Source organism: Ostrinia nubilalis, chromosome 24 (genome assembly GCF_963855985.1).
Source record: "Ostrinia nubilalis chromosome 24, ilOstNubi1.1, whole genome shotgun sequence".
Classification (NCBI taxonomy): Eukaryota; Metazoa; Arthropoda; class Insecta; order Lepidoptera; family Crambidae; genus Ostrinia; species Ostrinia nubilalis.
Window position 1 is genome coordinate 9,666,835 of NC_087111.1, and position 16,874 is coordinate 9,683,708.

At 37.7% G+C, this 16,874-nt stretch overlaps 2 protein-coding genes across 3 annotated transcripts in view; one reads left to right on the plus strand and one right to left on the minus strand.

The window, feature by feature from the left end:
• Positions 1–2,462: 2,462 nt before the first annotated feature.
• LOC135083819 (E3 ubiquitin-protein ligase RBBP6) lies at positions 2,463–16,659 on the minus strand. 2 transcript variants are annotated; one of them, XM_063978563.1, is made up of 8 exons: positions 16,466–16,659; positions 13,284–13,483; positions 11,637–13,034; positions 9,016–11,561; positions 8,330–8,458; positions 7,507–7,647; positions 5,052–5,188; positions 2,463–4,439 (listed from the first exon to the last, which is right to left on the minus strand). In XM_063978563.1, exons 2-8 carry the CDS (start codon positions 13,479–13,481, stop codon positions 4,282–4,284), a joined length of 4,707 nt encoding a protein of 1,568 aa, XP_063834633.1. In that variant the 5' UTR covers positions 13,482–13,483; positions 16,466–16,659; the 3' UTR covers positions 2,463–4,281. The 2 variants fall into 2 exon arrangements, with proteins under 2 accessions (XP_063834633.1, XP_063834634.1); XM_063978564.1 differs by lacking the exon at positions 16,466–16,659 and adding an exon at positions 15,819–15,925.
• The window catches only part of LOC135083664 (uncharacterized), a 30,736-nt gene continuing 28,340 nt past the window's right edge, over positions 14,479–16,874 (plus strand). The window contains exon 1 of the mRNA XM_063978372.1: positions 14,479–14,635. The gene's annotated coding sequence lies outside the window, so the exon portion shown is untranslated. The remainder of the gene's footprint in view (positions 14,636–16,874) is intronic.

A 16,874-nucleotide genomic window follows, 5' to 3' on the forward strand; every position in this document is an offset into this window, starting at 1 on the left:
ATGTACGGACGACGGCACATTGAGTCAAAGGCTGTAGCTTATGTAGTCGTAATAAAGTTCTATTTTGCAAAAAAAATGTATTAATGTGCTGTCGACTGTACTGTAATGGTAATTTGTCATGAGGTACAGTCAGTTCGATAAATATAATGTATGTACAAATATACAACAGTGGTTCGTTACTAGGAAACATTATAAATTAGTCTGCATTTTTGTGCTTCTTACTGAATGTACCATCGACAAAGCTGCCCTAAACTTGATATAACTGACAAGCTCATACAATGTAAATATCACATCGAAAACCAATAACTATTGTATACCTAATGTAAAATGCAAATTCGTATAATTTTCACTATACCAAAAACAATATAATGCAATATTGATTTACGACTTTAGTCCGGTCGCCGAGCACGTAGAATTTCGTCCAATGACCCCAAGCTACCTATCCTTATCGCTCGCGCGTAATTCGCTTAGGGTCATTAGACGAAATTCTACGTGCTCGGCGACCGGACTTTATGGCAATATTGTTTTACAACTATAACAATATTGTTTCACAACTACTTTACGTGATTTTATGCATTAAAGAGCTCGTCAATCGTTGTTTTACTTAATATTGTCTAATTTTTAGGTAGCCATGTTTTTTTTTCTTTTTTAATTTTACGTTATAATATTGTCTGTGGTAAGCTGCTAGTTTAAAAAATAAAAATTAGTAGACCATTTGATTAAATTGTGCAATGCACGAAGCCATATTGAAAAGAAAAAGAAAGTTGTGATTTTTTTACAGTATTCCCTGAAATTACAACCTATATCGCTGTCCTTTTCATAATACAAAGGTTAGAAAAGGACATCCCTATATCGACACAGATTCCATTTTTAAAATTATGTAACGGTCAAATCCTTTGGTGGACTGCTTATCTAAAATATCGGATCATAAAAAACCAGGCTGTTAAAATTTCACAAACTTAAAATCATTTAAATATGCTTAGTTTACGCAAAAATAAATATCATCACAAAGAAAAAACACAATATCTAGTAACGTTGACTAGGTATTCAATTATGAACTTAAAACTGAACATATTAGAGTTTATATTTCTGTATTAGCCTACTTGTAGGTCAACTGGAAATTTTAATTGTGTACTTATTTATTTTACTAGTAGAGAAGTCTTTTAGGAAGACAATATAATATAAAAAACAATGTTTTATACGTCACTAAATTATCAATCTTCTACAAACTGTCAAATTCCTTCAAATAATTTTGAGCCTTATGTTTATGTCACCAAGTTCAAAATGTATTGAGGAAATTCGTCAACATAATCTACCTGCAAAAAAGCTTTACTTTCTGCGTAAAAATATTATGTATTATAATTCGGTCGGTTAGTTACAATGGTGACGTCACATACTTGTATTCCCATACAATTAAGGCTTCCACAGACCAAACGCGGGTCAGAAGCAGTGCGGGTCAGTTGCAGCGCGGCTGAGACACGCTGAAGGCAGCGCAGTTGCAACGCAGGCGGTTGAGAAGAAAAAAACAATATTCGTAAACCGCTTTCAACGCGCTGCTGCCCTGCCTCCGGTAAGTCATGCTAATATGGCCGCCATAGTAATACAACAGCGCGGACCCGCGCTCGCGCCGCTTCTGTCCCGCTCCCGCGCCGCCTGGTTTGTCGTTCGGCAGTTGCAGTGCCACACATTTCAAAGAGTTTCTTGTATTACAACTTGCGCGGGCCCGCATTCAAACTGCGCTGCTACTGCCCCGCGTTTGGTCTGCCGAAGCCTTTATGGAGACTTATCTTTTGACAGATCATAAGTGTGTCATAAAAACATGATATGACTATAACCCGATCAAGCTAACAGCGCATCTCGCTGGAATGCGACTCTACTTCGCATTCGCCCTATCCGTACCAGTGCGTCGATGTGACGTCACGGCGCCTGGTACGCAGTTAACTCAACCGGTTTGTATGATTTAATTAAACTATTGTAATAATGGAATAAAAGAAAAGATTTCAAATAAAAAATGTATTTGGAATGGTGAACTACAATCTGAAATCAGTTCATTTGAATGGTAATAAAACAGAATTCTTACATTAATAAGTACATTTATTGACTTAATGTTACATACTAGACTAATATTAATGAGCAGTTACAATTAAAAAACAGTTTTCATTTATTATTTACATTTAACATACATTCTTAGTTCACCCGTGTATATGAGTGGCGGGTTTTAGTACTACTGCATTTGATTTTGAACCATATTGTAAAGACAATAAGGTCTTGTATTAAATGTCAACTGATGTATAGCTCTCAACATAATTTTACTACAATTTTTATTTTGAATCTTATACAAGATATAACACTCAAAATCCATTGCGGATTTTTCGTTGTCAGCACATAACCTGCCACAACCAATTGACTTTAGACCTTATACAACAGGTATAAAGTTGAAATCACTTCGCCGATCGTTCTTCTATCGACAGTACAGTGGGAAGTGAATGCAGCATTGAACTTAGGGCTTAGAAATATTTATTGTCTTTAAAAAACTAACAGTTATTACATAAAACATATAACAAGTAAGTGTAGATCTTTGAATAGTTATACCTAACTAAGAATACCATACTGCTTTTTAAAAGTGGGCACCTGCTCAATTCAACGGTCAACTCATTCCATCTCTTTCACACATACCAGCATCCTCATAAGAATGACAAGGACGGACTTAGAATTCCCAGTTGACCTAATTATTTATAACTATGTGCGTTAGAAACACACTAGGAACAGAGTGAAACTGATTTGGCACGTAATTTTTAATCTCATGGAAGATTTTTTGACGATTTTTTTATATTCTCTAATTTTGCTTTGGACAACCCTGGACTTTGCTGTCCTTTTCGTACTTCTAAAGTTAGAAAAGGACAAAGTTATGGTTAGCAATTTGATGTTGAGTTAGAGAATAAAAAGTATTTACTTTCTTAAAAACTTGGAGATTAGTACTCGAGGTCAATTCTAAATAATATATTTTGCATAAATATATTTTAATTTCTTACAAACCTTTATAATTGACACGTTTTGTTTTAGTGTAACAATTATTAGTTTTAGTTATACATTGTTTTTATTTTGAGTTATTTTTAATAAACTATTTATGACCCTCAGCACTTGATCTATAAGATTTTGAAGTTTTTTTTTATAAAATTATAAAAAATTACATAACCAATTTTGCAGTCAACAAATTGTGCATGATTTTAGCATAATAATATATCTAAATCTATATAACTTTTTTTTGAATCATTTGTACGATTGTAACAATGATTTCTTTAAATTGCGTAAAAAATATTTTCTTTTTTTTGCGTTTTAATTTAAATGTAAGCGATAGTTAAAACGAAATCAGCCAGTTTTTATTAATTGATCAACTAAGTGATGAAGGATTTATTTAAAAAATATCTCTGTCGTCACATCCGTAGCAGAAAACAAAATGGCTACTAAAACTTAACGTTAAACACCAGTTACCACTAATTTTTGTTTACTTATTTAAATTTCCTTACATACAAAATATTTACATATTGCAATAATATTATACAACGAAATATTTAAGCATGGTAACACAGCAGTCTGAAGTCGACTAAAAAAAGAAACGGAGACCAGAGCCATAAAATATAAAACTCAAGAAGGTTTTTAATCAAATAAAATAGATCAATGGTCCTACATGATTCTAATTTACGATTTTAATACCTTTTAAGTCTTTCAAGCACCATAATTTCTCTGGTCGTTACTTTTCCTCGCACTAAATTTACAGCTACTAAAATTACAGTAAAGCCTCTTCAATAATCTTCCAAACGTGTAAAGTTATAGGATTCTCCTTAATGATAAATCGTTGGAACAAATATCAAGTTTTGTTCCGTTTTGTTGATACGAAAACGATGGCAGTGCCGACCGCCGTTCGGTCAATTCACAACTACTGTCGAAAATCATAAGAGGTAGTGTTAATAGTTATACATAACAACGCACAAAAAAAATCTACACAAAATTGTACAAACTAATAATATTATTTACATTGAGGTAATCCGACTAAACTAAAAGGAAAGGAGAATGTACTAAAAATTATTCTAAAGGAATAAAAAAGAAGGTACACTGTGTGAGCAAAATTCTCGAGGTCGGCGTACGCATTGACATCTGTCAGTTTAGCAGCTGTCAGTTTGACGGCTGTCACTTTGACAGCTGTCAGTGTCATTGCACTCACCCGAGCGTCAGCCGTAGGCAATGGACGGCGAAGTTTAGGATGGCGGGGCACAGCCACCGTCAAGGTTTGTCGTCCCGTTTCTTCTCGCCCTTGCGTTGGCTGAGTTTCTTCTTCATTTCGAGCAGCATTTGCTCGAACGACATGTCGTCGGTGCGGCGAGCTGGCAACGCCGCCTGCCCGTGGAAGGCGCTTTCGGTGTATTTAGCTTCTAAGCCGTCTGTTGAAGATGAAACTTATATTAGAACAATGTTCGGATGGTATCGCTTTTTCTAAGGGACAAGAAGATAAGTTAGTATTCTATAGTAACTGTTCTGCTAGAACACATTGGCTGGTTTACTGTGGTAGGTTTCTGGCACTTTTCATAGCTGAACCACTTCTAATCGTTATCTCAACGTTTCAAAGTTTTGCTAAGAAGTTAATAAGATACAAAAGAGGACCAAAATATCCCGCTAAATTGCCAAACTTAAATGGCAGTAGGTGAGGCTCATATCTTGTAGAATTGCCATCAGTTAGGGCAAAAAAGTTCTCGAGTGGCGACCACGGGCCAGAAAACGAAGCAAGGCCTACTCTGTGGACCAGCGATCTAGTGGGGATGGAATTCCTTGAGGAAGGCCTTTGTCCAGCAATAAACGTTCCGGTCAAAACAAGAAGTTCAGTCCGACGAAATGGTACAGCACCATAATCAATCTATTTCGAACCCTATAACCAACGGCATAAGGCACAAAATCACCAAGGAACCACCTGCAGAAAGCCGTAAGCCCTTCTGCGGTAGAAGTCTCTACCAGTCATTCTGAACCCTAAAACAAACATCATAAGGCACAAAACTCACCAAGATCCGCATAGCTCTGCCTGCAGAAAGCCCTCCTGCCTCCAAAGCCGACGTCATACTGCGGGAACGTGCTAGCCGCCTCCACTGCCGACCACGCGTCGCGGGCGCGTTGATACGTCACGAATCCGTAGCGGGTACTGTGGTACAGGAAAACAAGTTTAATGACGTGTACTTTAGGGTTTAAATTGGTAAAGCCTGGTCCGTGAGCACGTAGAATCCCGTCCAATGACCCCAAGCTACCCATCCCTATCGCTCGCGCGTAATTATGTTGCTGTCGCGACTGTGCGACGGGCGCCCGCAGTGAGTGTGCGAGCGCGACAGCAACATAATTACGCAACATAATTATAAAGGTATCTGTCAGATGAGTCAGAAGTCAGGTGTATTTTGTACTCTAATGCGTAAGTAATAGGGACTTCATAACTTTCAATTCGAGCATGTATCTAATGTCGATGAATTAATTCGTGAGCGCGCTGGTACGTCACAAAGCCGTAGCGGGTACTGTGTGGAGGAAAATGAGTTTAATGAAGTGTATTTTAAGGTTTAAATTGGTAGATGAAGGTACAAAATGCTTCATTATTCAATAGCATGGAAGATAGGTGTTATTTTGTGTTCTAATACTCAGGTAATAGGGACTTTATAACTTTGATTGGTACGTCACGAAGCCATAGCGGGTGCTGTGGTAAAGGAAAATGAGTTTAATGTTGGGTATAATAGAAAGGTGGATTACGTTGAGGCACAGAATAATAATAAGTACTACGTACAGAAGTTTTACTTCGCGAAGGTATTTAAAAAAATGTATGCTCAATGTCATTAACAATATGGTGTAATTTAGTCTGTCTCAAGAGTCAAGCACCATTTTGTTGACAAACGTCAGTGATCGACACTGCGCCGAAGCTATAGGGCTGACTTCGGAAAAATGATGTGACGTGAGGTGTCAAACTGTGAAAATGGCGGAGGAAATACATGATTTAGCATGAATTATCATGTATAATATTATTAACTACTTATTTAATTATTTATTTATGATTATGATTATGATTTACCTCTCAGTGTCTTGAGGCAACTTAAAAAAGTACATTCTGTGTTTTTATTATTATTTAGGCAGTTAAATACTACACAGTATTTAGTACACCATTTTCTTTATTTTCTTCCATCATACACATGAATACGCGTGCGTGAGTCAATGTTCGCTCGTATTTATTTATTTATTTATGTATGTGAGGCCTTGTCGAATAGTATCCTGTAGGGCCATCGTGCGTGTTTTGTTTTCGATGTAAACTCGCGGAGATGAACAGGCCTGGTTGAGGTCTAAATTGATAGATAGTATCTGTCAGATGAGACATAAGTCAGGAGTATTTTGTATTCTAATACGCAGGTAATAGGGACGTAAATCGCTATGTATTCGAACGTGTACCGAGTGTTAATTAACAAGTCGTGCGTATACAAACTTACTATAAGTGATGGTGGTGAACTGGATTATACAGAAAACTACTAAAAAGCAATAGGAAAAAACACTTGTATTTTTAGAGCAAAAGTCTAACTTTTCGAAGTAACATGAGGCAGAAAATGTTAGTAACAATAGGAAAATATGTGACATTGACAAATGACATTAGAGGGCTTATTGTGAGTTTAGATCAACGTGCTCACTAGTGAGCGCGTAATAAAATGACATTAACCTCTTACCTACGGGAGGCACCTATAGTTGCCAAGTCAAAAGTCACTTCTCAATACGGGTGGCATCTATTGTTATTTTGGCAAAGCCTATGTATCCAATTTTATTGTTTTTTTTGTCGTAAACCGTGATAGTAAATCACGGTTTACGACAAAATAACAATAAAATTGCAAATTAAGTGTAAAATGCGCTTATAATTATGAAACTACATTAGTTGCACAATATAATATTCCAAATTTCAATACCGTAAGTCTCATACTTTTTGAAATATCTTGATGTAAAGTGGAGCAAACAATTTTATAGGTTAAAATACCCCGTATTGAGAGGCGACTTTGGGTTTCCAAGGGCCCGTAGGTAAAGGGTTAAGTATGACGGATTGTACAGCGCCCCTAGCGGAAACAATAAAAAACTAATATTTTCATTTTTTTTTACGCGCTCACTAGTGAGGGAGGACGTTTGATGTAAACTCACACTCAGCCCTCAGACTATATTTGTTGCAAAGTGGTCCCTTTTACAAGTACATAAGATCTAAAAAAAATCTATACTAATATTATAAATGCGAAAGTAACTGTCGTCTGTCTGTCTGTCTCGCTTTCACGCCTAAACCACTGAGCCGATTTTGATGAAATTTGGCATAGAGATAGTTTCAGTCCCGGGACAGGACATAGGATAGTTTTTATCCCGGTTTTTGAAACAGGGACGCGCGCGATAAAGTTTTTCTGTGACAGACAAAATTCCACGCGGGCGAAGCCGCGGGCGGAAAGCTAATGTTAAACAACTTACCCATCCTCCTTGCTATGAAGGCGCACTTCCATAACGTGCCCGAACTTAGAGAAAAGCGACCGCAGCGCCACCTTTGTTATATCCTTCTCAAGTTTGCCCACGAACACTATCCGTCTCTCTTCCACGGGCGTGTTGCTCTCTCTGCAAGAAAGAGATAGGGTTAACATCACATTTTTATTAAATCAAGGGTTGCGAAATAATAAATGTTAATTACTAAGTGTCTTTTAATATTGATCCAAATAAACTACTCATTCAATTTAGGCTAATAATATTTTATTGAAAAGGAAGGTTTAGAAACTTTAGAATGAAGGCTGAATGATTTTCATAATTTTGCGACCAATTGGTCAATAAATGGTACTAGTTTCAGTTCATTCGTTCGTTCATTTCAGCCAAATGACGTCCACTGCTGGACAAAGGCCTCCCCTAAGGTTTTCCACAATGAACGGTCCTGCGCTGCCCGCATCCAGGCTCTTCCCGTGACCTTTACCAGATCGTCGGTCCACCTAGTAGGAGGCCTGCCCACGCTACGTCTTCCAGCCCGTGGTCGCCACTCGAGAACTTTCCTGCCCCAACGGCCATCGTCTCTACGAGCTATGTGCCCCGCCCACTGCCACTTGATTTTAGCAATTCTGCGAGCTATGTCGGTTACTTTGGTTCTCCTGCGGATTTCCTCATTTCTGATTCGATCACGCAGGGAAACTCCGAGCATAGCCCGCTCCCTCGCTCTTTGGGTGACCTTGAGCCTTGACTAGTTTTAGTAAAGATATCTTATACCTTAAAATATAGGGTACTTCTTCAAATGATAACTGTGTAAAACACTGACCTGTCTTCAGAGCTGAAGCTGCGGTACTTTGTCCTGTAATCATCCCGCTTGTAAGGGCTGCACGAGCGCCCTGAATCCATCGAGTCCTCCGAACTGGATGACGAAGATGACGACGACGATGAAGAAGAGCTGGAATAACAACGGACTTAGATTAGTACCCTGCAGGAGACCTTTAGTTTTACCTTTAGTTTTAGTTTTAGTTTATTAAGATAAAACATTTACTGATAGTTTTGTAAATTATTTCTTGGAAGTAATACGAAAGTAGTTTGGTTATTAAAACAAACAGGACTGAGTTTTCACAATAAATTGAGAACACACGCACTTTGCAACACATTTCAGGGTAATCGAACGCCCTCGTATAACCGAACACTGTACACCACAAACGTAATATTCGCACATTTTTTCCCTCTATTTGGTTTTATCCGCACTTGCGATTCCTACATAGTTCACACATCCCATCACATGACCATCCGACCTTTTTTAGTTCCTACATCATTTAAAATTACGAAAACTAACATGCTTCATAAGAGGCCTACATTCTGAATCGACGCCCAAGTTTCAATTTGGACTCAGGAATGGATTGGAGTCAATGATTGGTTTATGAATGGGCCAATCAGAGGCCTGAATCCATGCTTGAGTTTGAATCGAGTTTTGAGCGTCGTTTCATAACACGAGCCTAAAATTACCTTGTGGACGAATCGGAGCTTTCCGAGACAGTCGGCTTCCTCAAAGGCGGGGTCATGGATTTAGGCGCCTTCCTATCGTTCCCGTTGGTTTTATCCAACGAGATCTGCGGGCTGAGTTTTGTTTTTTTAACTACGGGGCTTTTTGATCTTTTCGGATCCGTTTGTCTTGAGCGAGATCGGGAGCGGCGGTGTTCGCGTCGCACGGACGGCGAGCGACGAGGAGTAGGCGATCGGCGAACTGGTGACCGGCGATCGTTAGCGGACCGACGACTCGATGGGGACCGACGACTCGATGGGGACCGACGACTCGATGGGGACCGACGCGACGACGACGAGCGACGCGGCGACGGCGAGCGCCTGCGGTACGGCGATCGCGACCGCCTTTTCCTCTTGTAAGGCGAGTCGGAACGCCTATACCGCCTGTAGCGACCGCGCGAGCGAGACCTGCTTCGGCTGTGCGATCGTCGTCTCCTACGACTGTGAGACCGCGAACGCCTCCTGTATTTAGATTCATAGCGATCTTTCGACCTCGAGCGCTTTTCCTTCGACTGTGAACGCTTCTCTGTGCGCGTTTCTTTCTGTTTGACCACTACTTTTTCCTCAGCTTTAGCTACTTTGCACGGCCTAACTGGACTACCTTCGCTGGACATCGACATGTCGCTATCATTGCGTTTTCTAGTCCTCCTTTGTTTTGGTATTTCCTGGGAAATGCTCATGTTAGCTGTCAGCGCTGTTAATTCTGTGCATGCTGTGACTTCTGTCTGAGTTACTATGCTGCATGACGTAGGTTTACTTCGGCCTTTGCCCAAATGTAGAATCACTTTGTCTTCGCCGTGCTCTGCTTGTGGGTCATAATCACGTACAATGGTAGTCTTATTATATTTTAACGGAACACGTTTTTCTGTTGGAGACGCCAATTTCAGCTGTTTAGACTCACTTTCTTCTGGCGCCTTTTTCATAACAACATCTTGAATGCTAGCGAAAAGTGAATTGCTGGAAATTTTCGTGTCCACTTGTTTCTCGACACTTTTCAAGGCAGCCGTTATGTCTTTGTATCGTTCTTTATCGATTCTAGTGCCGTGCTTTTTGTCATCCGTTGGGCTACGTTTCTCATGTTTTACGCTATCGAAAACGTTTTGTTTTAGGATGTGGTCAGATTTTTTTATTTTAAAGTTAATTTTGGCGTCACATGGAGGCGACTTCGATTTTCTTTTAACTGGAGGTGGTGAAGGAGGGAGTAAGTCTTTAAATACTTGTTCATCTGTGTTTATTCCTACACTGACAAGTATGATTTCCTCGTAATCCGCGAGTGCCTGGGGCTTCTCTGGGATAGGCAGTGGCAAACATTCCGCGGGCGCCATGCCTACAATCTTCATCATCTCAGCATCGCTGATTAGCGGCTGTAGTTGCAAATTCTCTACTTTCGGAATTTTGCTCATCACGATATCTTCGTCACGTTTCCTCATTGCCTCGGCTTTCTGTTTTTTGGTGTTCATCAATATCTTTCTAGAAGCTTCGCGGATTGGGTCAAATATAACCTTTGGAGCCTCTGGTTCTACAACGCGTGGTTTAGACGGAACCAAAGCTTTCAAGTTCTTGTCTAAGTGTGGCATATCCGGGAATATGGCTTCTGGACTAACAGTGGTGGAACTTGCGTTGGAGCTGACTCCTCTCCTCAGCTTATATTCCTGAAGATTAAGTTTCCTCTTTCTAACTGGCTGTTCGGATTCTTTTTTGCACGTTATCTCTGATATTCGTTGCAATTCTTCATCAAAAGGCCTTTTTTCTTCCTTCTTCACCATAGCATGTGGTATTTGGACGTCATGTTTGTTTGGAAAGAGAGCTGTATAAAAGTTGTCCTCTTTTGGACGGGGCTCTTCTTTAACTACAACAGGAGGACTTTGTTTAATATTTACACTCTTGGATTTATTGCTATCTACATCTTTGTCTTTGACTTCTTTAACCGACTTAGATTTAACACTACTGTGTTTATCACTCGTAACATTCTTTTGCTTATCACCTACTTTGTTATTTTTCTGAGAGTCTTTAACATCACAGGAATTCAGTATGACTGCTGATTTATTAATAATAGTTAATTTAATGCTACCATTAGAATTTTGACTTGATTTATCACTTTCTGCTTTACAAGCACTTTTAATCACAGAAATTCCTTTATTAGTGTCGTTTGTCGCACTGTGCGGAGGCGAAAGTTTTTTCCGGCACGTTGACTGTGCTAGCGGTTTCACTGGTTGTTTAACACACTTTTTTGATTTAACGTCACTATCGTCTTTATTCACTTTTTTGTTCTTTGAACACTTATCACTTTCTTCGTCACTGCTTAGGTTATAGTCTATCTTTTTGTTTTTACACGACCTATGCCTAGAACTAAGGATCCTATTGTTGCTGGAAAGCACTTCAGGTTTTAGCAAGCTTTGTCCTCCCTTCAGGTTGGGAAGGCTGTGCCGTTTCTTCGATGTGCAGTAGTCGTGATCAGATTGAACAGGACTTGGCGACCGTTTGACCGCAGTTTTAACAGTCGTCGGCATCTGAAAGAATTTATTTGGTTTCAATGTGTTCGTTTGTTGAAATTGAACACATCAAAATGTGGATTATGTACTTACCAGTATTTGTCGCATCTTCGTCTTGTTCAACTGGACCCCTGCATCTTGCTGTCGCATCCCGTTCGTGAGGCTTTTGCTGGAACCCTTGATTTTATCATCAGGTTTTGAGGAAGACTTTTTTGATTTTGTGTTGAGCTTTTCAGTGGCTTCGAACTGCTCTAGGAGCGAGTTCAAATTGTTCGCTTCTAAAACGGGGATGACTGTATCATTGCAGGACTCTACATCGACGAAATCGTCACACTCAGTCTTGATGTCAGGGATTTCTTTCTTCACCGACTTTTCCACGCAATAGTCAAGGACGTTAGGTTCAGATATAGGTGTCGACGAGCGTTTTGGACGGTAGTTTGTAAACTTCTTAACAACTGGCGGTTTTGTAGTGGGTATTGAGGACTCAACTGGCCTGTCCATATCCATATCAACTGGGCTGAGATCATCCTCGTTCTTAATGACAGCATTGGCACCCGATTTTTCAGGTTTGCTTGTTATTAAAAAGCTGTTGATATCTTCTTCGGTCAGTGTGCGCGGAATATCGTCACTTTTGCCAGCGCTGACGTCAGATTTATCTTTATCGTCAAAGGCAAGATCAGAAAGATCGAGGTTCAGATCTTCGAAGCTCAAGCACGTTTTGGCATCATCTACATCCATACAAATATTCATAGGTGAATGTGGAACAGACAGTGACCTTTGCCCATTTTTCAGTTTGGAGTAATTCATGTCAAACAGAAAGTTTTTCAATTCTTCAATGTTTGGCAACACTTCTAAATCCGATTCGTTAATCGGATCGTGATCCATTTGTTCCTCTTGCACTGGTTCCTCTTTTTTAGTGACTGTCGGGAAAAGTTCTTCTGTTTTCAGAGTTTGTTTCTCAATGCGGAAGACCGTGCTATCTTCTTCTGGAACTTTGTGCTTTATAAAAAAGTCGTCAACATATGGAATTGTGGGTGGCGCTTTTTCTTCTTTGATGAAATACTCATCAACATCTTGAACCACTGGTTCATCTTTTACCTCCAGTATGTTATCGTTATTTTTGATAAAATATTCATCTACGTTTGAAACTACTGGACCGTCAATATCGATACTAATTCCATCTTGGTAGTTTTCTGTGTTCTCCTCTCCTTGAACATCGTCAATATTGACATATTCTACATCTGAGGATTTGTCCTGTATGCCGTAGTTGCTTTGTTCATCCTCGTCTGAATCAAGATCTAAATCTGGATGTACTGCGTATACTTGGATGATTTCATAGTCTCGTCCTTCTACTAGTGAATTATTGGACACCGCCAGTTGAAGAATACCTGGGTCTGATCTGTTCATGTCAACTTGAACTTCCTCGATTTCAAGTTGTTCCTCATTCTCATCTTCGGAGCTTGAGTCTTGCCTTGTTGGGTCAACAACCACCTGTAAAAGTAATTCACAAACTTTGGTGAAAAGTACATTTTTGAGTCTTTTGACATGCAAATTGATCAGTTACATCAACCTACCATTAAATGACGAAATTCTGCAATGTATTTTATACTTTAATATCCTTATTTTAAGGTTAATTTCAGGAAAATTGTCAGTACGTAGGACAGCACATCAAGCTTTACATTTTATTGGAAAATAGCCCTTATCACAACTACATAAAAACTTTAAATCAAAATAACTTACAGCTTGTTGGTTGTTTATGCTCCAATCTGGCTCTTCACATTCCTCCTCGTAATGCCTCGGCTCATACCGGGGCTGTGGCCGGACATATTCTGGACTATTTTGATCCTCTGAGGACTCGCTTGTGGCTCTCATGATCTTGTGCCCTATGGGCCTGTATCTGCTTTGGTGGTAGGGCACATTCATAATGTGAGATTCCATGGCTGTAACAATGATAAAATTGGGTATTAAAATTGAGGACTTTTTTGGGATGTGTTTTTAGTTTACACTTTGGCTAGTATACTAGATTAGATACTGTTCAATTATTTTAGGGCCATGATTGGCTAAAATAATACAATATTTCTTAACGTTATACCAAAGTAAATCTTAGCATAAGCTTTCATTCATTGTTTTTGACATGCTAATGTATTGTATTGTTTGAATATTGTCCTGTTTTGTAACATAATAAAATAATGGGTTAACAAGACAAAACCAAAACTACTGAGTTTAGAAATCTGAGATGAGAGTTTATTTTGTTAAAAAAAAGTGGAAAAGTTTTTTTATTTGCTATATGTATATTATTTTTGGAAATTAAGTAAGGATTTGAGTGAGGTAAGGTGATTCCTTTGAGTAAGCATATTAAGGGGTTAAACTTTTAAAGGACACTGTCCAATTTATAACCAGGACAAAACTTTCATTGATCGAGAATTAATTTACGTTACATTTATTAGTGAAAGTTCACCCATATGATGAGCTTAATTTATCAACTGCAAAGTCAGCTGCACAGATCTAAATATTGACCTAAGCTCTAAGCAAATAAGGTGCAATATTCAATAGGAATATGATACATCATTTAGGTGCAGAAGGTCCAAGTTGCAAAATGTCCAGGAATTAATTGTTTTATTCCCATGCAAATAAATGATGGAATTGGATTTATATTGTATCCTCACTATTTTTGAGTAATATAACTCTACAGACCACACTGAGTTTATTTGTTACAGCAAACTTTTTGTTTAGTTTAGAGCCCATCCGCAACAAACTTTTTAAGAGAGATCTTATGATCTGGCTTTACAAGCCTGAAAAAGTTTTTAAAATAATAAAATTATTTGAAATCCTCTTTACTGATATTAATAGAGTAAAATAATCCTGGCACAAAATTGGAAATGCAAATTGAATTTAAAATTAAATTACATTGTCACACTGACAACCGTCTAAAACACAAAACTTCATAAATTCAAAACATAAACAAAGCCTAAAAATTTATAAAAATAGTAAAAGTTTAAAAATTAATTTAGTTTATTATTATAAAAAATTAAAACCTATTTTTAGTGTTAGTAGTTATCAAGTATTTGTGTGAAGATATTAATTATGCCAAGGTATGGTGATAAATTGTATTTTATTTATATTTAAACTATTAAATTACCTAAAGAACCTAAGAATTGTTTAGAATATCTGATTTATCTTAAAATTTTAGAAGTCTTCCATATCCCATGTGATACAAGATAGTTTCTGAACTCCTATTAACTGGGTATATTGTGATTTACTTAAAATAGCACCTAAATAGATATTTATTTATTAAGTACTAGCTGACCCGGCGAACTTTGTTCCGCCTTAATGGCAATAAATAAGCAGACTTTTTTTTTAATTTCGAACGGGATAAAAAGTATCCTATCTCCTTCTCCTGGCTCTAAACTACCTCCCTGACAATTTTCAGCTAAATCGGTTCAGCCGTTCTTGAGTTATAAGTGGAGTAACTAACACGACTTTCTTTTTATATAGATTTTAATCTTAGACCCAATCATCCCTTACATTTTCCTATGAAAATTCATAGGTTTGTGTTAGAGAATTTTAAAGTAAAGAAGTTTGCTTCAAGAAAAAGCTTATAAATTAAAAAAGTAACTGTTTAATAACTGTTAATATTATCATCTACAGTTTAAGTTTAATCAATTCTTGTATTTAAGTTTCATGAAAATGTAATTTGTTAAAATTGTAAAAAGTATGGCATAAAATATTTAATTTTGCTATTTGTTTTTTTAAATTCTTTAAAAATATGGAGAAAGATATCATATAATGGAAAACTTAACAGTTTTTGTAGTTAAATATGAATGGTAGTCTTATTTATTACTTATTTGCTTATGCTTATCTAAGCTAAAGAAAACTTTATATTTTGTCTTAATTTCAAAATAATTACACAATTTTCAAAAGCTCTTTGAGTTTTGGCACTTCAATGTTTTTCTATTTGTTTATTTATAACAAATGTTTAAGTTGTTTTTAATAATATCTAACATTTTTAGTATGTTTCTTAGTAGTAGCTGATAAAGGTTTTCAGTAAGTAAGAAAGCAACAGGTTTCAACCATAAAGATCTGTTAGTATGGCCCCACATGCCATGCTTCCTTGTTGGTTATGTTTTGTTCTAGACTAAAAGTGATTTGATGGCTTGTTTTAAGATTTGCTTTACATAATTTGTATATAATCAACTAAAAGGTCACTGTAACACTACTTGGCACCTGCTTGATAAGCTTTTTGATAACTACACAATAACATAAACTTTAACCTACATTTCTACATTTTGCACACATTGATGGTCAATTGGTCAAGTTTAATGTAATCACTTCATTATCAGTGGTACTGCACCAATCTGCGATACTGATACTGTCACTTCGGGTGATAAGAGCCAAAATACCATCTTGTCATACCCCCATCTGTCAAATTGGGAAAACAAGAGCCGTCACGTGATTTACAATAAATAACATTTTAACAGCGTGCTGACCGCTCCGCACGGCGACTATTGCACGCCTCACGCAGCCGAGATAACGGTTTCACTATTCGCTCACTTTTCCCCGCAAAAAAGTGCACAAAATATCGTGCACGTTATAGGTTAGGTTCACGTTCAATGCACTCTCACCCGAATTTATGCTTGTAAATACACATTTCTATATTCCATTCACTAAGAAGGTATATTTTACGCGATTTTATGTTAATTTATAGCCAAATACGGTCAAAACAAACAATAGTGCGATGACATAAATCGCCCGCGCTAACCTAACCTTGGTCGCGGAAAAAAGGTTCTTACAGATTTCTAGTTCAAGGTCTCATGAAAAACTGAAAAGTCACATGAAGGCGTTACACAAACAAAACTGAAATATCATTGCGACCCGCACAGAAATCTATTTTAAGACAAACAACAGACGAAAAAAGCACTAACCTTTACAACCTCAAGTGACGGCTTTATCCATGTAATTTTTATTCACGAACTTTTAACAATTTAGCACTATTCACTACACAAACCACTCTCACATATAAGTTTTTCGGCACATTTTAACACAGCACAGTTCATTTAAAATTGTTTTTCGTAAAAAATTAACACTTTACGAAACATCACATGTTACGAACTTCACGACAGCAAAATTCCGATTTACGATGTTGCCCTATATGAAATTTCTTACGTCAAAATCGTTGACGTATGAAAAGTTCCGATACGCTAGGACTTTCAAAAGTTAACACTTTGAAATATTAGCAGAAATAAGACGATGTTACTCCGATGGAGTCACAAACTTAACTGATTCAAAAACTGTCCTGTCGAGCGGTCCTTTGCCAAAGTAAAAATAAAGTGG